This window comes from Urocampus carinirostris, chromosome 11, assembly GCF_059441175.1.
Source record: "Urocampus carinirostris isolate Australia breed hairy pipefish chromosome 11, RoL_Ucar_1.0, whole genome shotgun sequence".
In the NCBI taxonomy this organism is placed as follows: domain Eukaryota; kingdom Metazoa; phylum Chordata; class Actinopteri; order Syngnathiformes; family Syngnathidae; genus Urocampus; species Urocampus carinirostris.
In genome coordinates, this window is record NC_142359.1 from 11792749 (window position 1) to 11810244 (window position 17496).

The 17496-nt window shown below is 41.0% G+C and overlaps 1 protein-coding gene across 1 annotated transcript in view; it reads left to right on the forward strand.

Annotated features, from left to right (window-relative positions):
• dock11 (dedicator of cytokinesis 11) overlaps positions 1-17496 on the forward strand; it is an 81243-nt gene that overhangs the window by 19588 nt on the left and 44159 nt on the right. The window contains exons 9-19 of the mRNA XM_088346870.1: positions 418-497; positions 597-680; positions 753-893; positions 4903-5175; positions 7034-7156; positions 7242-7324; positions 7390-7512; positions 8704-8780; positions 11427-11611; positions 11699-11764; positions 14499-14591. Coding sequence (XP_088202996.1) covers positions 418-497; positions 597-680; positions 753-893; positions 4903-5175; positions 7034-7156; positions 7242-7324; positions 7390-7512; positions 8704-8780; positions 11427-11611; positions 11699-11764; positions 14499-14591 — 1328 coding nt within the window. The remainder of the gene's footprint in view (positions 1-417; positions 498-596; positions 681-752; positions 894-4902; positions 5176-7033; positions 7157-7241; positions 7325-7389; positions 7513-8703; positions 8781-11426; positions 11612-11698; positions 11765-14498; positions 14592-17496) is intronic.

The following is a 17496-nucleotide window of genomic DNA, read 5'->3' on the forward strand; positions in this document are numbered from 1 at the left end:
GCCCGAATGGAGAACGCTCTCAAACCTGGGGATCTCTTCTTGGCTCTTGTTCTCACTAGTAGACCAGCATTTTCAGAGCGAAGGCTCCAGACCGGAACATAGGGGGAAATTAAATGTGATAGATATGAGGGAGTCCATGCATAATTTGAGCAAATTTGGTGACATTTTTAGCAAGTGGCAAAACGGCTTCCCTCGTGAGATGGGTAAAAACGGGCTCAAAATTGACCCGATTTATAAAGGGGATTCATTCAAGTGTCAGAAATGAGATTTCTCTACAACAATAATACAAAAAGGTCTGTGGGTTTATCACTTGAGTGATCCATTTCTATGAAACGTGGAATTAATATATATAAAAATAACATAGGTCCTTGTTATGTGGTCTACAGCATTAATGATTCTTTTCTGAAAACTGATTAGATGACGAAACAACCAGCCTTGGTAAAAATGAAAACCACCTAGAAGGTCTGGGGAGGAACCTACAACCTGAACTCAACAAGGTACAGATAGCGCCCTACGCTAATAGTATGCCCTCATCCATTTTTTTCTTACTCTATAAATGAATGATAAAATCTCTCAATCCTTCCCTTTGTGTCTAGTATGCGAGGGAAACAGACCAGCTCAATAAAATCAACCGGAATGATGGCAGGCAAAAGCTTTTTTCTCTGGACCCCGAAACACAGGTAATGCTCTTCCCGTTATTTATTCATGTATTGATGGTACGGCCGTCTGATCTTTTCTCCCCCGTCCCGCAGAGGCTCGACTTCTCCGGTATCGAACCGGACGTGAAGCCGTTCGAGGAACGCTTCGGCCGGCGGATTGTGGTCGGCTGCCACGATCTCACCTTTAGCCTCCAGGGTTGCGTCAGTGAGAAGGGGGACGGCGTTCTTACCAACGTATGTCTCTAGTGCTTTAATTACCATATTATACAATTTATATATTACCATACCATAAGGCGTACTGGATTATAAGGCGCGCCTCCCAAGAAGTCTTTTGTAATATTTTTTCCTATAAAAGGCGCACCAGACTACAAGGCACATTCAATTAAAAACTACAGTTAGGGCTAAAGTTGCACAGAAAAATGCAAAGTACCGTATTTGTGAATTTATTGATCAGTCGGAATATATCACTGATCATGATTGCATAACATTGGTTGTAATGGGAATCAAAGCCGGATTTTACCCTCTAGACCACTAGGAAAACAAATAACTTGTCAAAACATTAGTTTTCATCTCATCATGACACCATTTTTTGTCATGGTACCAAATTGTTGTTGTTTTTATTGGTTCGTTGCACGAAAACGTTGTCTGACATTAAATTGGTCCATGTTATAGAAAAGGTTAGGGACCACCAAATACAATATTGTATCACCGACTCTCAAAGTCTTCACAAAGTGCACGAGATTTTGAACCGAATTAAGGGAAAGGTATTGTGGGAGGTAATTCAGTCATTCCGAACAAAATGAAAAGAAATGTATTGTAAGAAGTAATCTGATCATCCTGAAAAATATAAATTTATGGCTGCACATTTTCATAATATTTGTCACTTACTATGCTCAATTTGAGCTGAGAACAAATGAAACCAAATTTCTTACCAATTTTTAATCACTGTCTGTTTTCTCATTCCTCTAACATATCTGGTAACTTGACTAAAAATACCGTAAATTCCGGACTATAGAGCGCACCTGATTATAAGCCGCACCCACCACATTTTAAGAGGAAAACCGATTTTGTACATACACAAGCCGCACCTGTATATAAGCCGCATGCGCCCACATTAAAAAATTGTAACATAAACACAAAATTGATCCAAACCCGACTTCAAGTCCCGCGGTTGAAACTAAATGTCCGTCATTGAAGTACACAGTCCAAAAATCACAGCCGGCAAAATGAACGGAAAATGATACCGGTTCTTAAGGTTTGATGCAGACCTGCAGAGTCCGGGTACCCGTTGAAAGTAATCCAAGGAAAAAAAAGTCTATATTTCCAAAGGTAAGGGTGGGAAAAATATATAGACTATTGGTTGCCGCGACAACAAACAGGTCTCACTCACCTTTACCCCACTTCCCGTCAGCCCGCGTTTGCTCCGCCTCTCTTAATTCGCAAAACATATCAGAATAAGTGTCTCAAATAAATACATTACAAAATATACAGTTGCAAATACATATTATACATGGGTTACACATATTCACAAAGAAAGACGGTACACCGAGAGTGTTTTCAAACCTTTAATGATAATAATATAACTTTCATCTCAAACGGTGCCTGTGACAGGGCAGTTAATGGTAGCAAGACGCTCGCAACACAGTAAACGGGTCTGTTAAAAAAACATACCGTACTTGTAAAAATCACGGTAAACCGTCCTCATCTTCCTCCTTACAACTGAAACCATCCAAGTCGTCTTCCTCAGTGTCGGAAAGAAACAGTGTCGTATAGACGTCGTCCCACACTCCCGCAGCCTCACTCGCTTTGTCACTGTCGCTGGTGTGCCCTCCTCTCCATCACGCAGCAGACCGGCTTTTCGGAACCCGTTGGTGATGGTGGATTTTTTGATGCTGCCCCACGCTGTCAGGATCCACTGGCAGACTTGCGAAAAAGTTGCCTTTCGCATGCGGCCAGTTTTAGTGAAGTTGCAGTCTTCCTCTGCGCATATATTCCACCGGTCTAAATCTGACCTTTTGTACTCGAGCCCCGCTGGCGGCCGTTAGAAAAGTTACATAAATTGGCCGCATCACAGAATAAGCCGGAGGGTTGAAAGTTTGGGGGAAAAGTAGCGGCTTATAGTCCGGAATTTACGGTAGTGTGATAAAAGGATATGCCCCAACTCCTTTTCATGTTTACTATCTCCCTAGTGTTTTAGTTGATAGGATCTGGCACTCTCTCTCCACTGTGATCCGGGTTCGATTCTCATTGCCTTCCATCTAATGTTATGCAATTGTGAACAACCCTCTATGTCCGTAGCGGCCTGGTGGTTAGCATTATGTGCTCTAAGGGGCCGGTCACACAGACATTTGCGGCCGAATCACGGCCAGAAATTTCTGCCTCTGAGGCGGACGCTATTGGACGCATTGAGATCGCCATTCAGACGAGATACAGCGGTGCTTAACACGAGGTCACCACCCGCGCGCGAAGCTGTCAGGTGCTGCTCAATTCTTCAGAGCGCGGGTACACAGCCTTTCACGGGCGTATTGAGGCTGAACTACGGCCAGAAATTTCTGGCCGTGAGGCAGTAGCTGTTGAGCGCTGTTGGACGTTTAGAGACCGCCATATAGACTAGATTGAGCAGTGCTTTACTCGCGGTCGGAAATTTTCACGTGTTTGGCCGCGCTCAAAACTTTTGAGCTGCTCAAAAGTTTGAGCACGTGTTAAACCGCGTGCCGCACACGTGGTCAACACGAGGAAATGACGCGGAAATGACGCGCAAACGACGTGCTCTGGCCGCGGCCAGGGTGTGCTTACACATGGGTAGGACGGGAAATTTCAGCGGGTAATCGTGGGTGGAGTATGGTAATAGCATGTTCTGCGCCTGTATCGCGGTGTTATTACGTGAAATTAGCGTGTTACGCGTGTGACAGTCAAACGCCTTTCTCCGCGTATAAACAGCGCGAATGCCGAGCACACGTCAGTTGTGCTCGTGACGTCAAGGGGGTGAACATGGATCCCCGTCACCGTAGTTTCTCTTCATTTCGAATAAATCTTTCGGTGCATTCGCAGTGGTCGCAACAAAGCTTTAATGCCAGGACCTTAGCTTGGCCTTTTGGCTGAGAATAAGAATCCCGACTCCTGAGATTTGTAGCGTATTATGAACTTATCGATAATGGATAATGATTATAAAAGATAGACCAACAACGCTTAAACCCACCCCCCCCGTCAGCGTAGTGATCTCGTATTGATCCAATTTTATTTCTTGACATTTCTTTTCAAGATTTTAAAATAAAAATGATGCCATACCTTGAAATATTGAATATCACGTGACTGTGTCTTGTGCCGTTATGAATTTTACAGCCCGGTGCCGAAATTTGCATACCCTCGCTACTACAACCACATTTACCTCGTTTCTTCTCACATTTAGGGAAAGTATTGGCGAACATATAACCAAAACCACTCCGTCTTGCATTTGTTGGAAATGTAATACAACTCAAACCATTCCGTCTTTGTTTTTGTTGTGAGCGTGAACGTAATCGAACCGTAAATTCTCCCCCCCTCGCGTGTACGCGCATTCTGCTGCACTTCCAACGAAAGCGATCGTATTCTATATAAAACGCTTATTAAAACTATAAAGCGAGCTAATTATAACAATTGGGAGATCCTAGTCTATATAACGCGTTTATTTTAACAATAAAGTGCGATCGTATTCTACAAAATGCGTTTGTAAACGTGGATGAAAAAGTCACGCGAGGGGGTGGGGCAGTGCGGGTGTTGCGTAGAAGTTGGATATGGGCACAACACCGGCTCGGGAGCTTTTATACCCGTGGTCCACACGAGGAAATGACGCGATGAGGAAGCGGAACAGTCGCCGGCGTCTTTTTTCCGGCCATACCACAGATGAACAGTGGGTTGGCCAAATTTGCGCATATTCCATCCCGGGCAACCACGGGCAAAAAAAAAACGCAAAATTTTAGCCGTGATTCAGCCGCAAATGTCTGTGTGACCGGCCCCTTAGCGTTACTTGCCAGCTCCAATCCCGTTTGCCATCATTATTATTCAACTGTGGTTAACGACAACATTTATTGACTAATTGCACAAATACTGTTACGCATTTCCAATGTTGTCGGCACATAAGGCGCACTGGATAATAAGGCCCATGTTCACATTTCTGGCCTATTTGGGATTTTTAGGGTGCGCCTTACAATCTTGAAAATCCAGTACATTTCTCGGCCTTTCATTCTCACGTTATCCCTTTCAGGTGGAGCCTTTCTTCATTAGCCTGGCACTTTTTGACATCTCCAAAAACTGCAAGATTTCTGCCGACTTCCACGTGGATCTCAACCCACCTTGCGTGAGGGAGATGCTGACCGACTCAGCGGGCCAGCTTTCGCCTTGCTCAGACTCAGAGCGAGGCCCTGGAGGAGGAGGAGGAGGAGGAGGCAAGCCTTTAAATGGCGGGGATTCCGGGAGGCCCAGCAGCCCGCCTGTTCTTCAGAGAGTGACTGAGGCTCTGCTGCATTTTCCGACGCAGGTACAAAGCGTATCTTGATCATGAAATATCAAAGTGAAAGCATCCAGGGATGCATCATCATACCTGCCAAGTACTACGGTTTTGCCGTAATGAGTACGGTTTTCTTGAACTCATTACGGTGTTACGGTTGGATCACAAAAACTACGGGTTTCCCCTTAAAAAAATTAAAAAAATAAAATCGTAAAAACATTCCACCGTAAGATGGAGACGAAGTACCGTTTCAAAGAAAAGTCTATTGGTGCTGCCAGAATCAACTCCTTGCCCTGAAGAATTCTCGCGCCGGCGTGATGAGGGGGCCCTATCGTGGATGGAGAGCCGGAGCTAGCTAAGCGGCTAGCGCCGTTATAAGTCTTCTGTACCGTCCGTAATCATGGTAAATTTGAACTCTATACCAAATAAGACAGACGAACTGGCTGTGCTGGTGAAAAACAAAGCGCACAGGAAGTCCAGTTTACTGTGTTTTACGGAAACGTGGCTCAGGTCTAGCATCCCGGATGCTAACGTGGAACTACCTGGAGCAACCGGTAGCTACCAGAGCTAACCTCCTTTTCTGATTCCCAGCTGCGGAGGTGGACTCGCTAACACGAGGTGGTGTATGCCTGGGCACAAAGATTTACAAAACTAAAAATAAACAAATATATATACATATAATATATATATATCTCATCTCATCTCATTAGCTGCACCGCTTATCCTCAGTATGGTCGCGGGGGTGCTGGAGCCCATCCCAGCAATCATCGGGCAGTGGGCAGGGGACACCCTGAACTGGTTGCCAGCCAATCGTAGGGCACACAACTCGCTCGCTCATTCACACCTAGGGACAATTCGGACCGACCAATCCACCTGAAATGCATGTCTTTGGAATGTGGGAGGAAACGGGTGTGCCCGGAGGAAACCCACGCAAGCACGAGGAGAACATACAAACCCCGCACAGGAAGTCCGGTAGCTGGATTTGAACCTACACAGGAGGTTGCCAAGACCTGTGCCGCACACGCGCTAACCACTACATTATATATATACATATATATATATATATATAAAATTAAATGTTTTGTTTCTTATTGTATCAAATATTGAAAAGAAAAGAAAACTATGAGCGTTTTCTATGACTTTGTTATATTAAATACATTAATGAGCTTTAAAGAACTTTCTTTCAATTCCCCCACCAATAAAAAAAAAAAAGAAGCCATGTCCCCCTAGTGGGAGGTGGCTAGAGTCTTTTTCTGACTCTTTCTGGGAAATCGATACAGAGGAGGGGATTCCCAGCCCCCTCGCCCAACCCAACTGATGTGTTGGGAGTCATTAGGTGACCCCTTTCCCGGCATCGTCCTGGACCTGACCGTAGTTACTAGGCTTTTTCACTTTCAAAAGTTGGCAGGTATGCTTCATTCATTTAACAAACTGCTAATCGTCTTTTATTGTGGATTGTGCACCCCTTTTAAGACTTTTTTCTTTGATTAGAGCTATAAAATTATGTGTACCTTGACTGGGGTTCTGGGGGTGCTATAGCCCACGCCTGCTGACTTTAGGCAGTGGGGCAGGGGACACACTGTGACTGATTGCCATGCAATAGACATACAACCATTCACTCACAAGCATCCTTAACCTGTCAAAATGATGAATCACCTTAAAAAATTCCCCTCAATTGAATATGAATTCATGTCGCTTTTTTTTTTAAGACAATGCATGGAATTTTGAATCCGACTTCAGAAAGTTATTAGTCATTTTATTCTGTTTCTATATTGATACTTGTTGATTAGTTTTTAAACATTTGTATTGATTTATTTCTGTCATTCTTGTTCCTCAATACAAATATGCGCATCTCATATCATTTCACATTCAATCTTTTGTACCCCAGGCAATATTTTCCGTCACCAACCCCCATGCTGATATCTTTCTGGTGGCCCGTGTGGAGAAGGTCCTGCAAAACGGCATCACCAATTGTGCAGATCCATACATAAAAACCTCCGACATAAACAAGGTCTTTGTGTGCTCTCAAAGACATTTCTCTTAAGAAATTCATGAATCACTGCTAATTATTGTCCTTATACTGCATGTCTCTTCAGACCGCCCAGAAAGTTCTCAAGGCCGCTAAACAGACGTGCCAACGCCTAAGCCAGTACCGGATGCCCTTTGCCTGGGCTGCAAAGTAAGACCGCAAGCAAATTATTCTCCACTACTTTCATATCATCGATCATTGTGTTCCCTCACCAGGCAGGTTTTTAAGGACGCTCAGGGCATTCTTGATATGGACGGCAAATTTTCTCCCCTTTACCGCCAAGACAGTGGAAAAATCTCCACGGAGGACATCATTAAACTTCTAGCCGACACCAGGAAGTGAGTCACAGGCGCTGCCGTGGTATTGAAAATGTGCATGCTTCCTAAAATGTATCCCCTCCCCCTTTGCATTTAAATATTTTCAATTTCTTTTCAATCCTTACTGAGTTTATTCTGCCTGTCCTGTTTTTACTATTGGACACCTGCAGGGGAGATTGCATAGGATGTCAGTTCGTTATTTTGACTGTTATGCACGTAGACATCATTGTCACTATCAGCCAATAATGTTGCTGTTCTTTGATTACCACACCCTTTAAAGATACACTGTGTAATTTTAGCCCACTATATGCCTCTGCATAGTGTTGTGCAACTTAAGAGGAGTGTTAAATGAACAAGGAATAAATAAAACTACGGAGACTCAAAGTGTTGAAAACACAACTTTGTTTTCTAAGTTTGATTTTGCCTAGCCTTTCATGGAGAACGAAAAAAAGAAAAAGGAAAGGAATGAAAGGAGAGAGCAAAACATGAAAAAAGAACTAAAAAAAGAAAAAAGACAGAAAAACACGAAAAAGGAAAAGGGAAATGTGAAAAAGTTAGGGAAAGGGGAAAAGGAAAGAAAAAAATAAAATAATGAAAAGAGAAAAGAAAGCAAGAGAAAAGGGGAAAAAGAGAACAAAAAAAGGAAGAAAAAGGGTGAAAAATAAAAAAAAATTATATAAAAAGGGAGAATAACAAAAATAATATTTTAAAGGATCAAAAATAATTTTGAAGTGGAGCATATTTTTTCAAACTATTTTCAACAACTTAAAGTATATGCAGACGAATGAAAAAGAAAAAAGGACAGGTTTTGAGGGTAGCCTTGGCATCAAGATGGCGGCCAATCATGTCCGCTCCCTCTAGGTGAGGATCACCTCATGTCAAAAATAAATGCTATTTTCTCTACCGCCACTTATTTTAAAGAACTGCGTGTTAAGATGCTAGTTCCTATATTTTTGCTTATTTAAAGTAATATTGTTTTTGTTTTTTCAAATTAAGTTATTTTAACCACTAGGAGGTGCTACATAACACACTGTCCCTTTAAGGCGGATTTACTTTTTGGAACCTTGAAGAGGGAGGGTTCATAGAACAGATTTGGAATTTGGCATTTTGGAGGGTTTTTGCTACCGCACTGTCCTGTTCAAAAGTCATTAATGTCTGCTCTCCTTGTTTTAAATGGCTACTTAACAGTAAAACTTATCACTTTGATTTCAGACCTGAGAAGAGCAAGCTTCAAACGATCCCTGGACAGCTCAATGTCACTATCGAGTGTGTCCCACCTGACTTCTCAAGTACGTTTTCCTTTCTTAACACACCACATATCTCACCGTTCCATCCATAAGTAGATAGCGCAGAGTATCAGTTGTGGTTATTGTCACACCCTTGTCCGGAATGATGCAACACTATCTACAAATCACACTTTGGTGCAGCAATGAGCTGCGGTTGTGGTATTTTGCAATTTTTTTGTCTTGAAAGTAAATTGATGTGCTGTCGTTCAGTTTTCATAATGTAATGAAATGAAATGAAATGAACTGCATTTATATAGCGCTTTTCAAGTCAAGACTTCCCAAAGCGCTTTACAGTGTGCTTCACATTTCCCAATAGCGGTCGTGCAGCCATGTAAGGCGCTAACCTGCTTATTGGGGGCATTAGGGGTTCAGTGTCTTACCCCAGGACACTTCGACACGTAACACGGAGCCGGGATTCAAACTGCGATCTCTTGATCCCAAGACGAGCGCTCTACCTCCTGAGCTAATGCCGTAAAATTATTTTTCTATTTAGTATAGCTTTGCGTTCTGAGTCTTACTAGTGTGATTTTATTTTATCATTTTCTTTTTATAACGGCGAAAAGTGACGTTGCAGTGTGCTCTAAAATTGCAACATGGGTATTAAGTATTATCTTCCCTTTTCTCCATTGCCCAACCACCTTTAGGCCTTACAGTTCGAAATAAGAACAATGGAGAGACTGTATAACAACTGGATGAATGGATATATTGTGGCGGCAAGTGAATAAAACAAGAATTCAATAGGTAAATAAGAACATGCAAATATATGGATAATCATAAGTGCATTAATTGCCACTAAAGGGTTAACTTGATTAAAATATTGATGCGATTACTTAAAAAAACAAAAAACAAGATTAGAACTGGAAAACACAATATTGACTATTGAGTGACTCATTTCACTACAGTATTTTAACATTGCCCCAAAAGTTATTTTGCTGGCTTGTAATATTCATTTATACAGTTGATAATTGATAGACCGCACAGGCACACCAAATGGTTAGAGGTACGACAACTAAGTAGATCAAAAATAACTAAGAAAAAACCCATTTTGTACCAAATTCTTTGATTTCCACTCAGAAATTCAAATAGGATGCAGTTATTAATTCTGCAACTGGTAAGTTAAATCAGTTGATGTTAAGTAATTTGAGAGGAAAATGTAAGGTATTAGATGAATATTTTGGTCTATTATCAATGAAAGATCAAAACATAATGTGTAAAATAGTCCTTACTTTTTTCATCAGACATAGCGATGTTAAAAAGATCTACTCGAAAAAAACGTGTAAGGCACAAACTGATAGTGAAAAGGCTGATGATCTGGATTCCTGAAGATGATTTAAGATTTTGATTGACAATTTTCCAAGCAAAACTTTGGTCCGAATCTGACAGTTCCTTGCTCCATATGGCATTGAGGTAGAGGTAAGATCGGGCCTTAAAATTCAGCCTGACCCAACCAATTACTTTTATTTGGCGGAGCCTGAAGCAAACCCGAATTTTCACATTTTATCTGTGAAGACTCAGCTGGAGGAAGGAAGGGTAATTTTTTTTTTTTGCCGTCTCCAAACCACCCAATACCTTGCCGCACATCAACTTCTCTGTGTCCGACAGTCCTAACGAGCAGACGCTTTGATGAGCACACATGGCGACAAGCGTGTATGCTGCGCTGCACGGATTGAGCCATCCATCAATCCATTATCTTTTGCTTATCCGGGGTCGGGTCACGGGGCAGCAGCCTCAACAGGGAAGCCCAGACCTCCTTATCCCCAGCCACTTCTTCCAGCTCATCCGACGGGATCCCAAGGCATTCCCAGGCCACCCTAGAGACATAGTCTCTCCAACTTGTCCTGGGTCCTGAGGGAGGTGTCCAGGAGGCATCCTTATCAGATGCCTGAGCCACTTCAACTGGCTCCTCTCAATGCGGAGGAGCAGTGGCTCTACATAGAGTCCCTCCAGGATGACTGAGCTTCTCACCTTATTTCTAAGGGAGAGCCCAGCCACCCTGCGGAGGAAACTCATTTCAGCCATTTGTATCCAGGATCGTGTTCTTACCGTAGGTGAGGGTAGGGACGTAGATCGACCGGTCAATCGAGAGCTTTGCCTTTCGGCTCAGCTCCCTCTTTACCACGACGGACCTGTACAGGGTTCGCATGACGGCATATACTGCACCAACCCGTCTGTCGATCTCTCGTTCCATCCTCCATGATAAAAAGGAAACATGGACCATATAAAGGGTGGATCATTTTTAAAAAAATAACAAAGTGAGAGAAGACCAGCCTGAATCCGACGTAATGATAGACCTTTTATGGTTGAGTTCGGCTTCTCCTTGGGCCTAAGATCTTACCTCTACATTTAGGTCTGATGATTTATAGTCTAACAAGTGGCAGTCGTGGAATGTCTAAACCTCCCAAAACGGGAGGCACAACTTATGTCAATTAGCAAGTATGCTGTGCCAGGCTTTGCACTGACCTTTCAATGCACCAGAGAAAACATTTCCAGTTGATCTCAACCAGTGGGGAAGAATAATATGATGTGATATTCGAAAAATCTTCAAAGGATAGCGACACATTCCAAGACTAAACAATCCCGGTGAAACACAATTGAGAGAGGAGAGAAGAGCGCTGTGAAGAAACTTAATCTGTGTGCTCCCCTGCCCAGACACGGTGACGTCCTCTTACATTCCTGTGAAGCCCTTCGAAGAAAGCTGCGAGCGAGTATCTATAGAAGTGGAGGAGTTCCTGCCTGAGGAGGCCAAGTACAACTACCCTTTCACCACCTACAAGAACCAACTCTACGTCTACCCTCTGCAACTTAAATACGACAACCAGAAAAGTTTCACCAAGGTGTTCACAATTTACCAAACAATTGACCCCGTGATTGTAGACCTGCTTTTAGGATTTCATGAATGTGGATGATTTTATTTTCCTCAGGCTAGAAACATTGCAGTCTGCATACAGTTCCGGGATTCAGATGAAGAAGGTGCAAACCCATTAAAGGTGAGAGGCACATGAAACAACTATGTTGGTTCTGTTGTAGGGGTAAGGGACGTTGAGCCCTTTTTTTCCATTGTGATTACAGACGCTCCCTTACTTACGAACATTCGATTTACGAAAAACTGTAGATATGAACATTCTTTTGGGATGTCGAAAAATATCCGGACATTGCTGTAAGTTCGATTTTGTATTTTGCACCTTTTTCCGAGTACAGGACAATACTGTAGTGCTTTTTTCCGCCGCTACCGGCATGTGGCGCTGTGAGAGCTCACCCAGCATCCACCCCGAAGAACAAATCCGCTTCCTCTTCCTAGTTTGCGTGTAAACTTTCAATACTGTATCTCCAGCACGCTAAAAACTTTGACATTTTTATTGTTTAATATCTCTTGCATACATTCAATTTGGTTGGTGTAAAGTGTAAAGAAGAGACGAGCAGTTTCTTTTGAAATGGAAGTGGAATAAGAAAGCTTGATGCGGTTGAGAAAATGGTTGACTCACTATTATTCGTCCACTCTCTACCACGGAGGAGGACCTCTTGAAGCCCATCTTCCAAAAGTAAGTTCCACTTCACTTTATTTATATCTATAGAGCATATTATTTCATGAAATGTTTATTTTTTAGTACAATACAGGTAACTTATACAAACCTTAAATATACAAAATATAGCACTGAAGCAACTTACGAACAAAATCAACTTACGAACGATCGTCCGGAACCTCATTCATAAGTAGGGCAGCGTCTGTATACGTTTTTTGTGAAATGGATCAAAAACAGAGGTTTGCTACCTTTTTTGAGCGAAGGTACACTTCACTTCATTAAATAATCTGGAGGCACAACGTCAGATGTTTGAATTTCCATTTCTGTTACCCTTTTTATATTTGTTTTTTAAAGCTTAAATTACCATGTTGCCTAAGTTGACGGTATAGTTTTTCCTATTGGGATTATACCATTTTAATCCGTTTTACAATATATATATACACATCCATATATTTAGAAAGATATTAACAAAATACTTAACTTTAAAAAGATATCTGCCATTGGAACAAAATTGTACTATTTTCTAATACTTTTTCCCTAATAATGATGATTCAAATCAGCAAAAGTATGTGGAAGATTCTTTTTTATTTTTGCTTTACAGTGTTAAAAGCTTAAAAAACATTTTTTTATTAAATATACTGCACTAACTCATGAAGAAATAATTAGTATACGTTTATATTTTTTATCTGCTGCCACCGACTGATAACATACAACAATGGCCTGCTTTAAAAAAATTTAAATTCCTATGGCATCCGAGACAAGGTCTCATGGCCCTCTTGTGTGCCCTGGTACAATGGTTGAAAAACACTTATCTAAAACCTGATACACACAGGCTGATTTCAACATGATGGCCATAATACAACACTCACTATGATTTTCTCTGCTAATTCTGAGAAGTAAAACTAAATTAATGAAAAGCAATATTAAAATCTGAATGCTAATTTTACTGTAATTGTTAAAAAAAATAGATTTTTTCGCCCCTGGTGTTAATTCTTGGACCCCTATCAAAGCACAACGGATTGTTCCAACTTGTCCCGTTCTAACATTCCCAGACGATGCTTTTGATCAAGCCACTGACAATGGTGGAATCATTCCATTGCTCTTACCATAGACTCCATTTATTCATAGATAATCTCTTTAAACATGTACTTTTTGCTACTTAGATGACACCCAAAAGTTTTGGACCTCATATTTTGCGACAATTGTAAAGAAAAACTTAAGCATAAAACAAGGGAGAAAAGTCCCTCATATTCAAGCAGCAAATCTTGCCTCCCATCAGACCTCTTATCTCTCCAGTTTTGTAGGTTTCCATGGTAGTAGTAGTAGAGGGATGTCAAACCTAGTTTGGCTCTGGGGCCGGGGCCAGACTTTCTGTTCTCAGGCGTGCCGGATCACTAAAAGAGTGTCAATTCCAAATTTTTAGCTTCCTTTTTCAGTGTGATGCTTTATCATTCTGCATTAGTAACCTACCCTAAATATTATAACCACAGATGATAAGTGATCTTTTCTAAACACATTTACATAAATGCCAACTTTACCGCATTATATGATTAGCCCTTTAAAAACGCAGACCGCTTGGAAAAAACAAACGCTTTTTCAGATTTAAACAGAATAAATCTTGCTGTATTTTGAAGCGAGGCTAATTCTTTGAGCACGTATAAAGTCCTTGAATGATCACATTCAATTTCTGTTTTGGTAAAAGTCAGCTACTTCTGGATGTAAACAAGCACATGTTGTTGTTTTTTTTCAAATGTTCTGCTGGAGGATTGTGTTTAGCGTGTAAAGAGTGCTCACTGAAATCTACCGCTTTTTAATGTCAAAATGTTGGCTATTATGTATTTATTCACAAATAATGGGAAATAAGTTTGACATGTTTATCATTAAATATGTTACTTGGTTTATTTTAACCGTTGGGTGAATACTTACACCTGAACCAACTCACCACGCTGTACACACTCATGGCCTCTAACGGCCAAAGAGAGCACTAGGTTGGCATTTATTTGAAAAAAATCATACCTTTTAGTAGAAATGACATAGACATTCGCTTCCGTTTTTGATATACTCGGAAATTTATGGCGAGCCGGATTGAATTATCCAATGGACCGGATCAGGCCCTCGGGCCATGTGTCCAACATTGCTGTAGTAGTACGTTCCAGACGCCTCACTCAATTGCTTCAATTGAAACATTCTCTGTCTTCAGTGCATCTATGGAAAACCAGGGGACTCACTCTTCACCAGCAGTGCTTATGCAGCAGTCCTGCACCACAACCAAAGTCCAGAATTCTATGATGAGGTGAGATGCTTTTGGAGAAGGTAAAATTGTTGCGCAATTGTATTTAAAAATAATGAATAAGGATTTCAGAGCCTCAGATAACCTTGGAACTGCCAAGGCACTGCTGAGATTATCCAATTAATCCATTTTAGTGTGAACACACACACACTCTCATGCACAGTGAAATCATTACTCTGGATAAGACAGAAGGCTCCCATATGGTCTCAAAATTAAATAGATTAGGATTTTAAGGCTTGTTCATAGAATGTACACACGTGCAGACACACATCCTCAACCTCTACACCAGGGGTGGGCAAACCGTGGGCCAAGGGATTAAGTCTGGCCCACGAAACAAAACTCAGAGAAGCACGAGAGACAAACAAGCCACAAACAATGATCTGCAGTTTTAAGTATGTTTGCTGGATGTCATCAAAATCAGGCGCCACTCCCAAAGCTTCATTTGCTGATTAATATTTATCAACCAGAGAACATTTGAGTAAGCATCCTTCCCGATGTTATTTAACTTAAAATATAAGTCACGACGTGCTGTTTAATGTAAAATGACCGCTCTCGCCTGGATTGCACACACCTGGTTTTCTTAGCATTTGTGTAACCCCATCAAAATATATTTTTAATTGCTTTTTTGGCCAACATTCTAATAGCTGGCTATATTTTTCTGGACTTGCTCTTTAAAAATCAATACATTTTGTGCACAATTTGATTGAGTTGTTCAATGCAAATGATCAAATGAATTTGCTTGACTTTTAATTATATTTTCTATTTGTAATGAAATTGATTTTTTTTGTATTTTTTTTCATGTTTCCAAAACAATTGAATACAATTCTCCGTTTTATATACAAATAGACAATAAAATTTAACTTCATGATGGTTTTGGCTTATCTTTTTTATCTCATGTACTGTCGAGGTATACGATATAAGACTGTATTGGTATCTACAAAAATTAAAATACATCAATAAGCCGGTCTTTGTGTTCATTTGTATAAACCTAAAATGGCCCGAGAGTAATAAAGTTTGCCCAAACCTGCCCTAAATGAAGTGACATGCACAAACACTTGATTTTTAATCACCACAACAGAAACAATGCTTCACAGATGAGTTTTCATTCTCATGTACGCCTGACTCATAGATGACCTTTGTTTTATCAGTTGGGAATGAAGTCAAACAATAAGCGAAAATTGAATCCGATTTGAACTTTTGTTGTCATGCAAAAAACGGCAATCGCTCGTTCTTTACACCCTTACCTGCAGGATTAAACTTGTAGCCTTGTAAAAGCAAGTAATCATTTGGAAAAACTGTTAAAAATAATTGACACTCACGTTTTTAAACTAGCAAAACATTGCCTTTGGTAGATACTAAAACACACGGAGAAACACCAGCAATGTCACCTCATTTTAACCCGGGGGCCACACGATACAATAAACATTCTGTCGGGGGCCGGACTAGTAGATTAAAGAGAAAGAAAAAGAGACGAATAAATAAGAGAAAGAGGGAGGGAAGAGGGAGAGCGTGAGAAACAAAAGAGATTAAAAGTCATGAGAGTGAGGGAAAAAGGAGGAGTAAGAAAGAAATCCAAAGAGAAATAGAAAGACCGAAGGAAAGAAAAGAGAAAAGAAAGCACGAAGGGTAGGAAGAGAGAAAGAGAAAAGAGAGAAAAGGAAAAAAGGAAGTTAGAGCAAAATAATTTAAAAAGACGCAGAGAGAAAAAGAAACAAAAAGCAACAAATAAAGAGAAAAAGAGAGACACAGAGAGTGACAGAGACAGAGTGTCAGAAAAGGGGTGGAAAAGAGAGAGAGGGGGAGAGAGAAATAGATACAAGTACAGTGTCTTTGTTCAAGGCACTTGGCTTTGGCAACATCAAGTGGACATATTTCAACCTACAGCTTGTTTTTCTCTTGCGCTTCTCTAAGTGTTGTCTCGCGGGCCGGATTCGATCCCTTAGGGGGCCTGATCTGTCCCGCCAGCCGCCTGTTTGCCACCTCTGCCTTAGATGGAGGCTTTCAAATAATCTAGCTTGAAGGATCAAATATTAAGTTTAAACTTCAAAAGACATCAATGGATTATGAACTTGCAAGGAGGACCAGGAAAAGGGCTTTCAGATAAATACAAAAATTCCATCCCTTCCTAAAGCTCTCTTCCGAGCACACTCTTTTTTTAATTAAATCTTAAAGGTTATAAAAAATAGATCAGCCCTTAGGGGTGTGAAATCAGAGCCGTTGCTAGCCATTTGGGTGCCCTAAGCACAAATGCTTTATGGTGCCCCCCCAGTGTGCCAGAGCGGTCGCATCCAATAGGCCAATCATTTGAACCATGGAGAGTGCGCCCTTTAAAACAGTGCGCCCAATGAGTGTGGAAATACAGTACAATAATGAGCTTTTTTAATTGAGCTTCATCTCCTTTTTTTTTTCCTTTTCTCCGCTCGAGACTCTCGTTACCGTTTCGAGGCCATGTTCGTACAGGTGTTCACCAAATTGCGAATGAGGCATAATTGAACATACCACTGAGAGGGGAAGAGGGGGAACCATGAGACTAGAGGCTGGGGCACAAGGCAGATTCACCCGATTTCCTGGGAAGTTTAGTTAATGTTGCTTTTGTATTGCTTAACCGTATTAACACCTTTAACACGTTAGTATATTTTTTCACAACCCTGATTTCTTTTGGAGCCCACCTGGGCACTTGATGCCCTACACAGTGTTTAATATTAAAAAAAAAACAGCAACAGGATTGGCGGAGAGCGACAATGATGCAATAATCAAAACAACGTACAACAGTAAGTTCAAATAAGGGACTGGCATCCCATGAAATCTCCTTTGCACTCATCCAAGAATAACCAACTTATCACAAAATAATTAATTTTTTATTTATTTTCCATATTTAATTTGTTTTTATTTTATTTAATTTCAACCA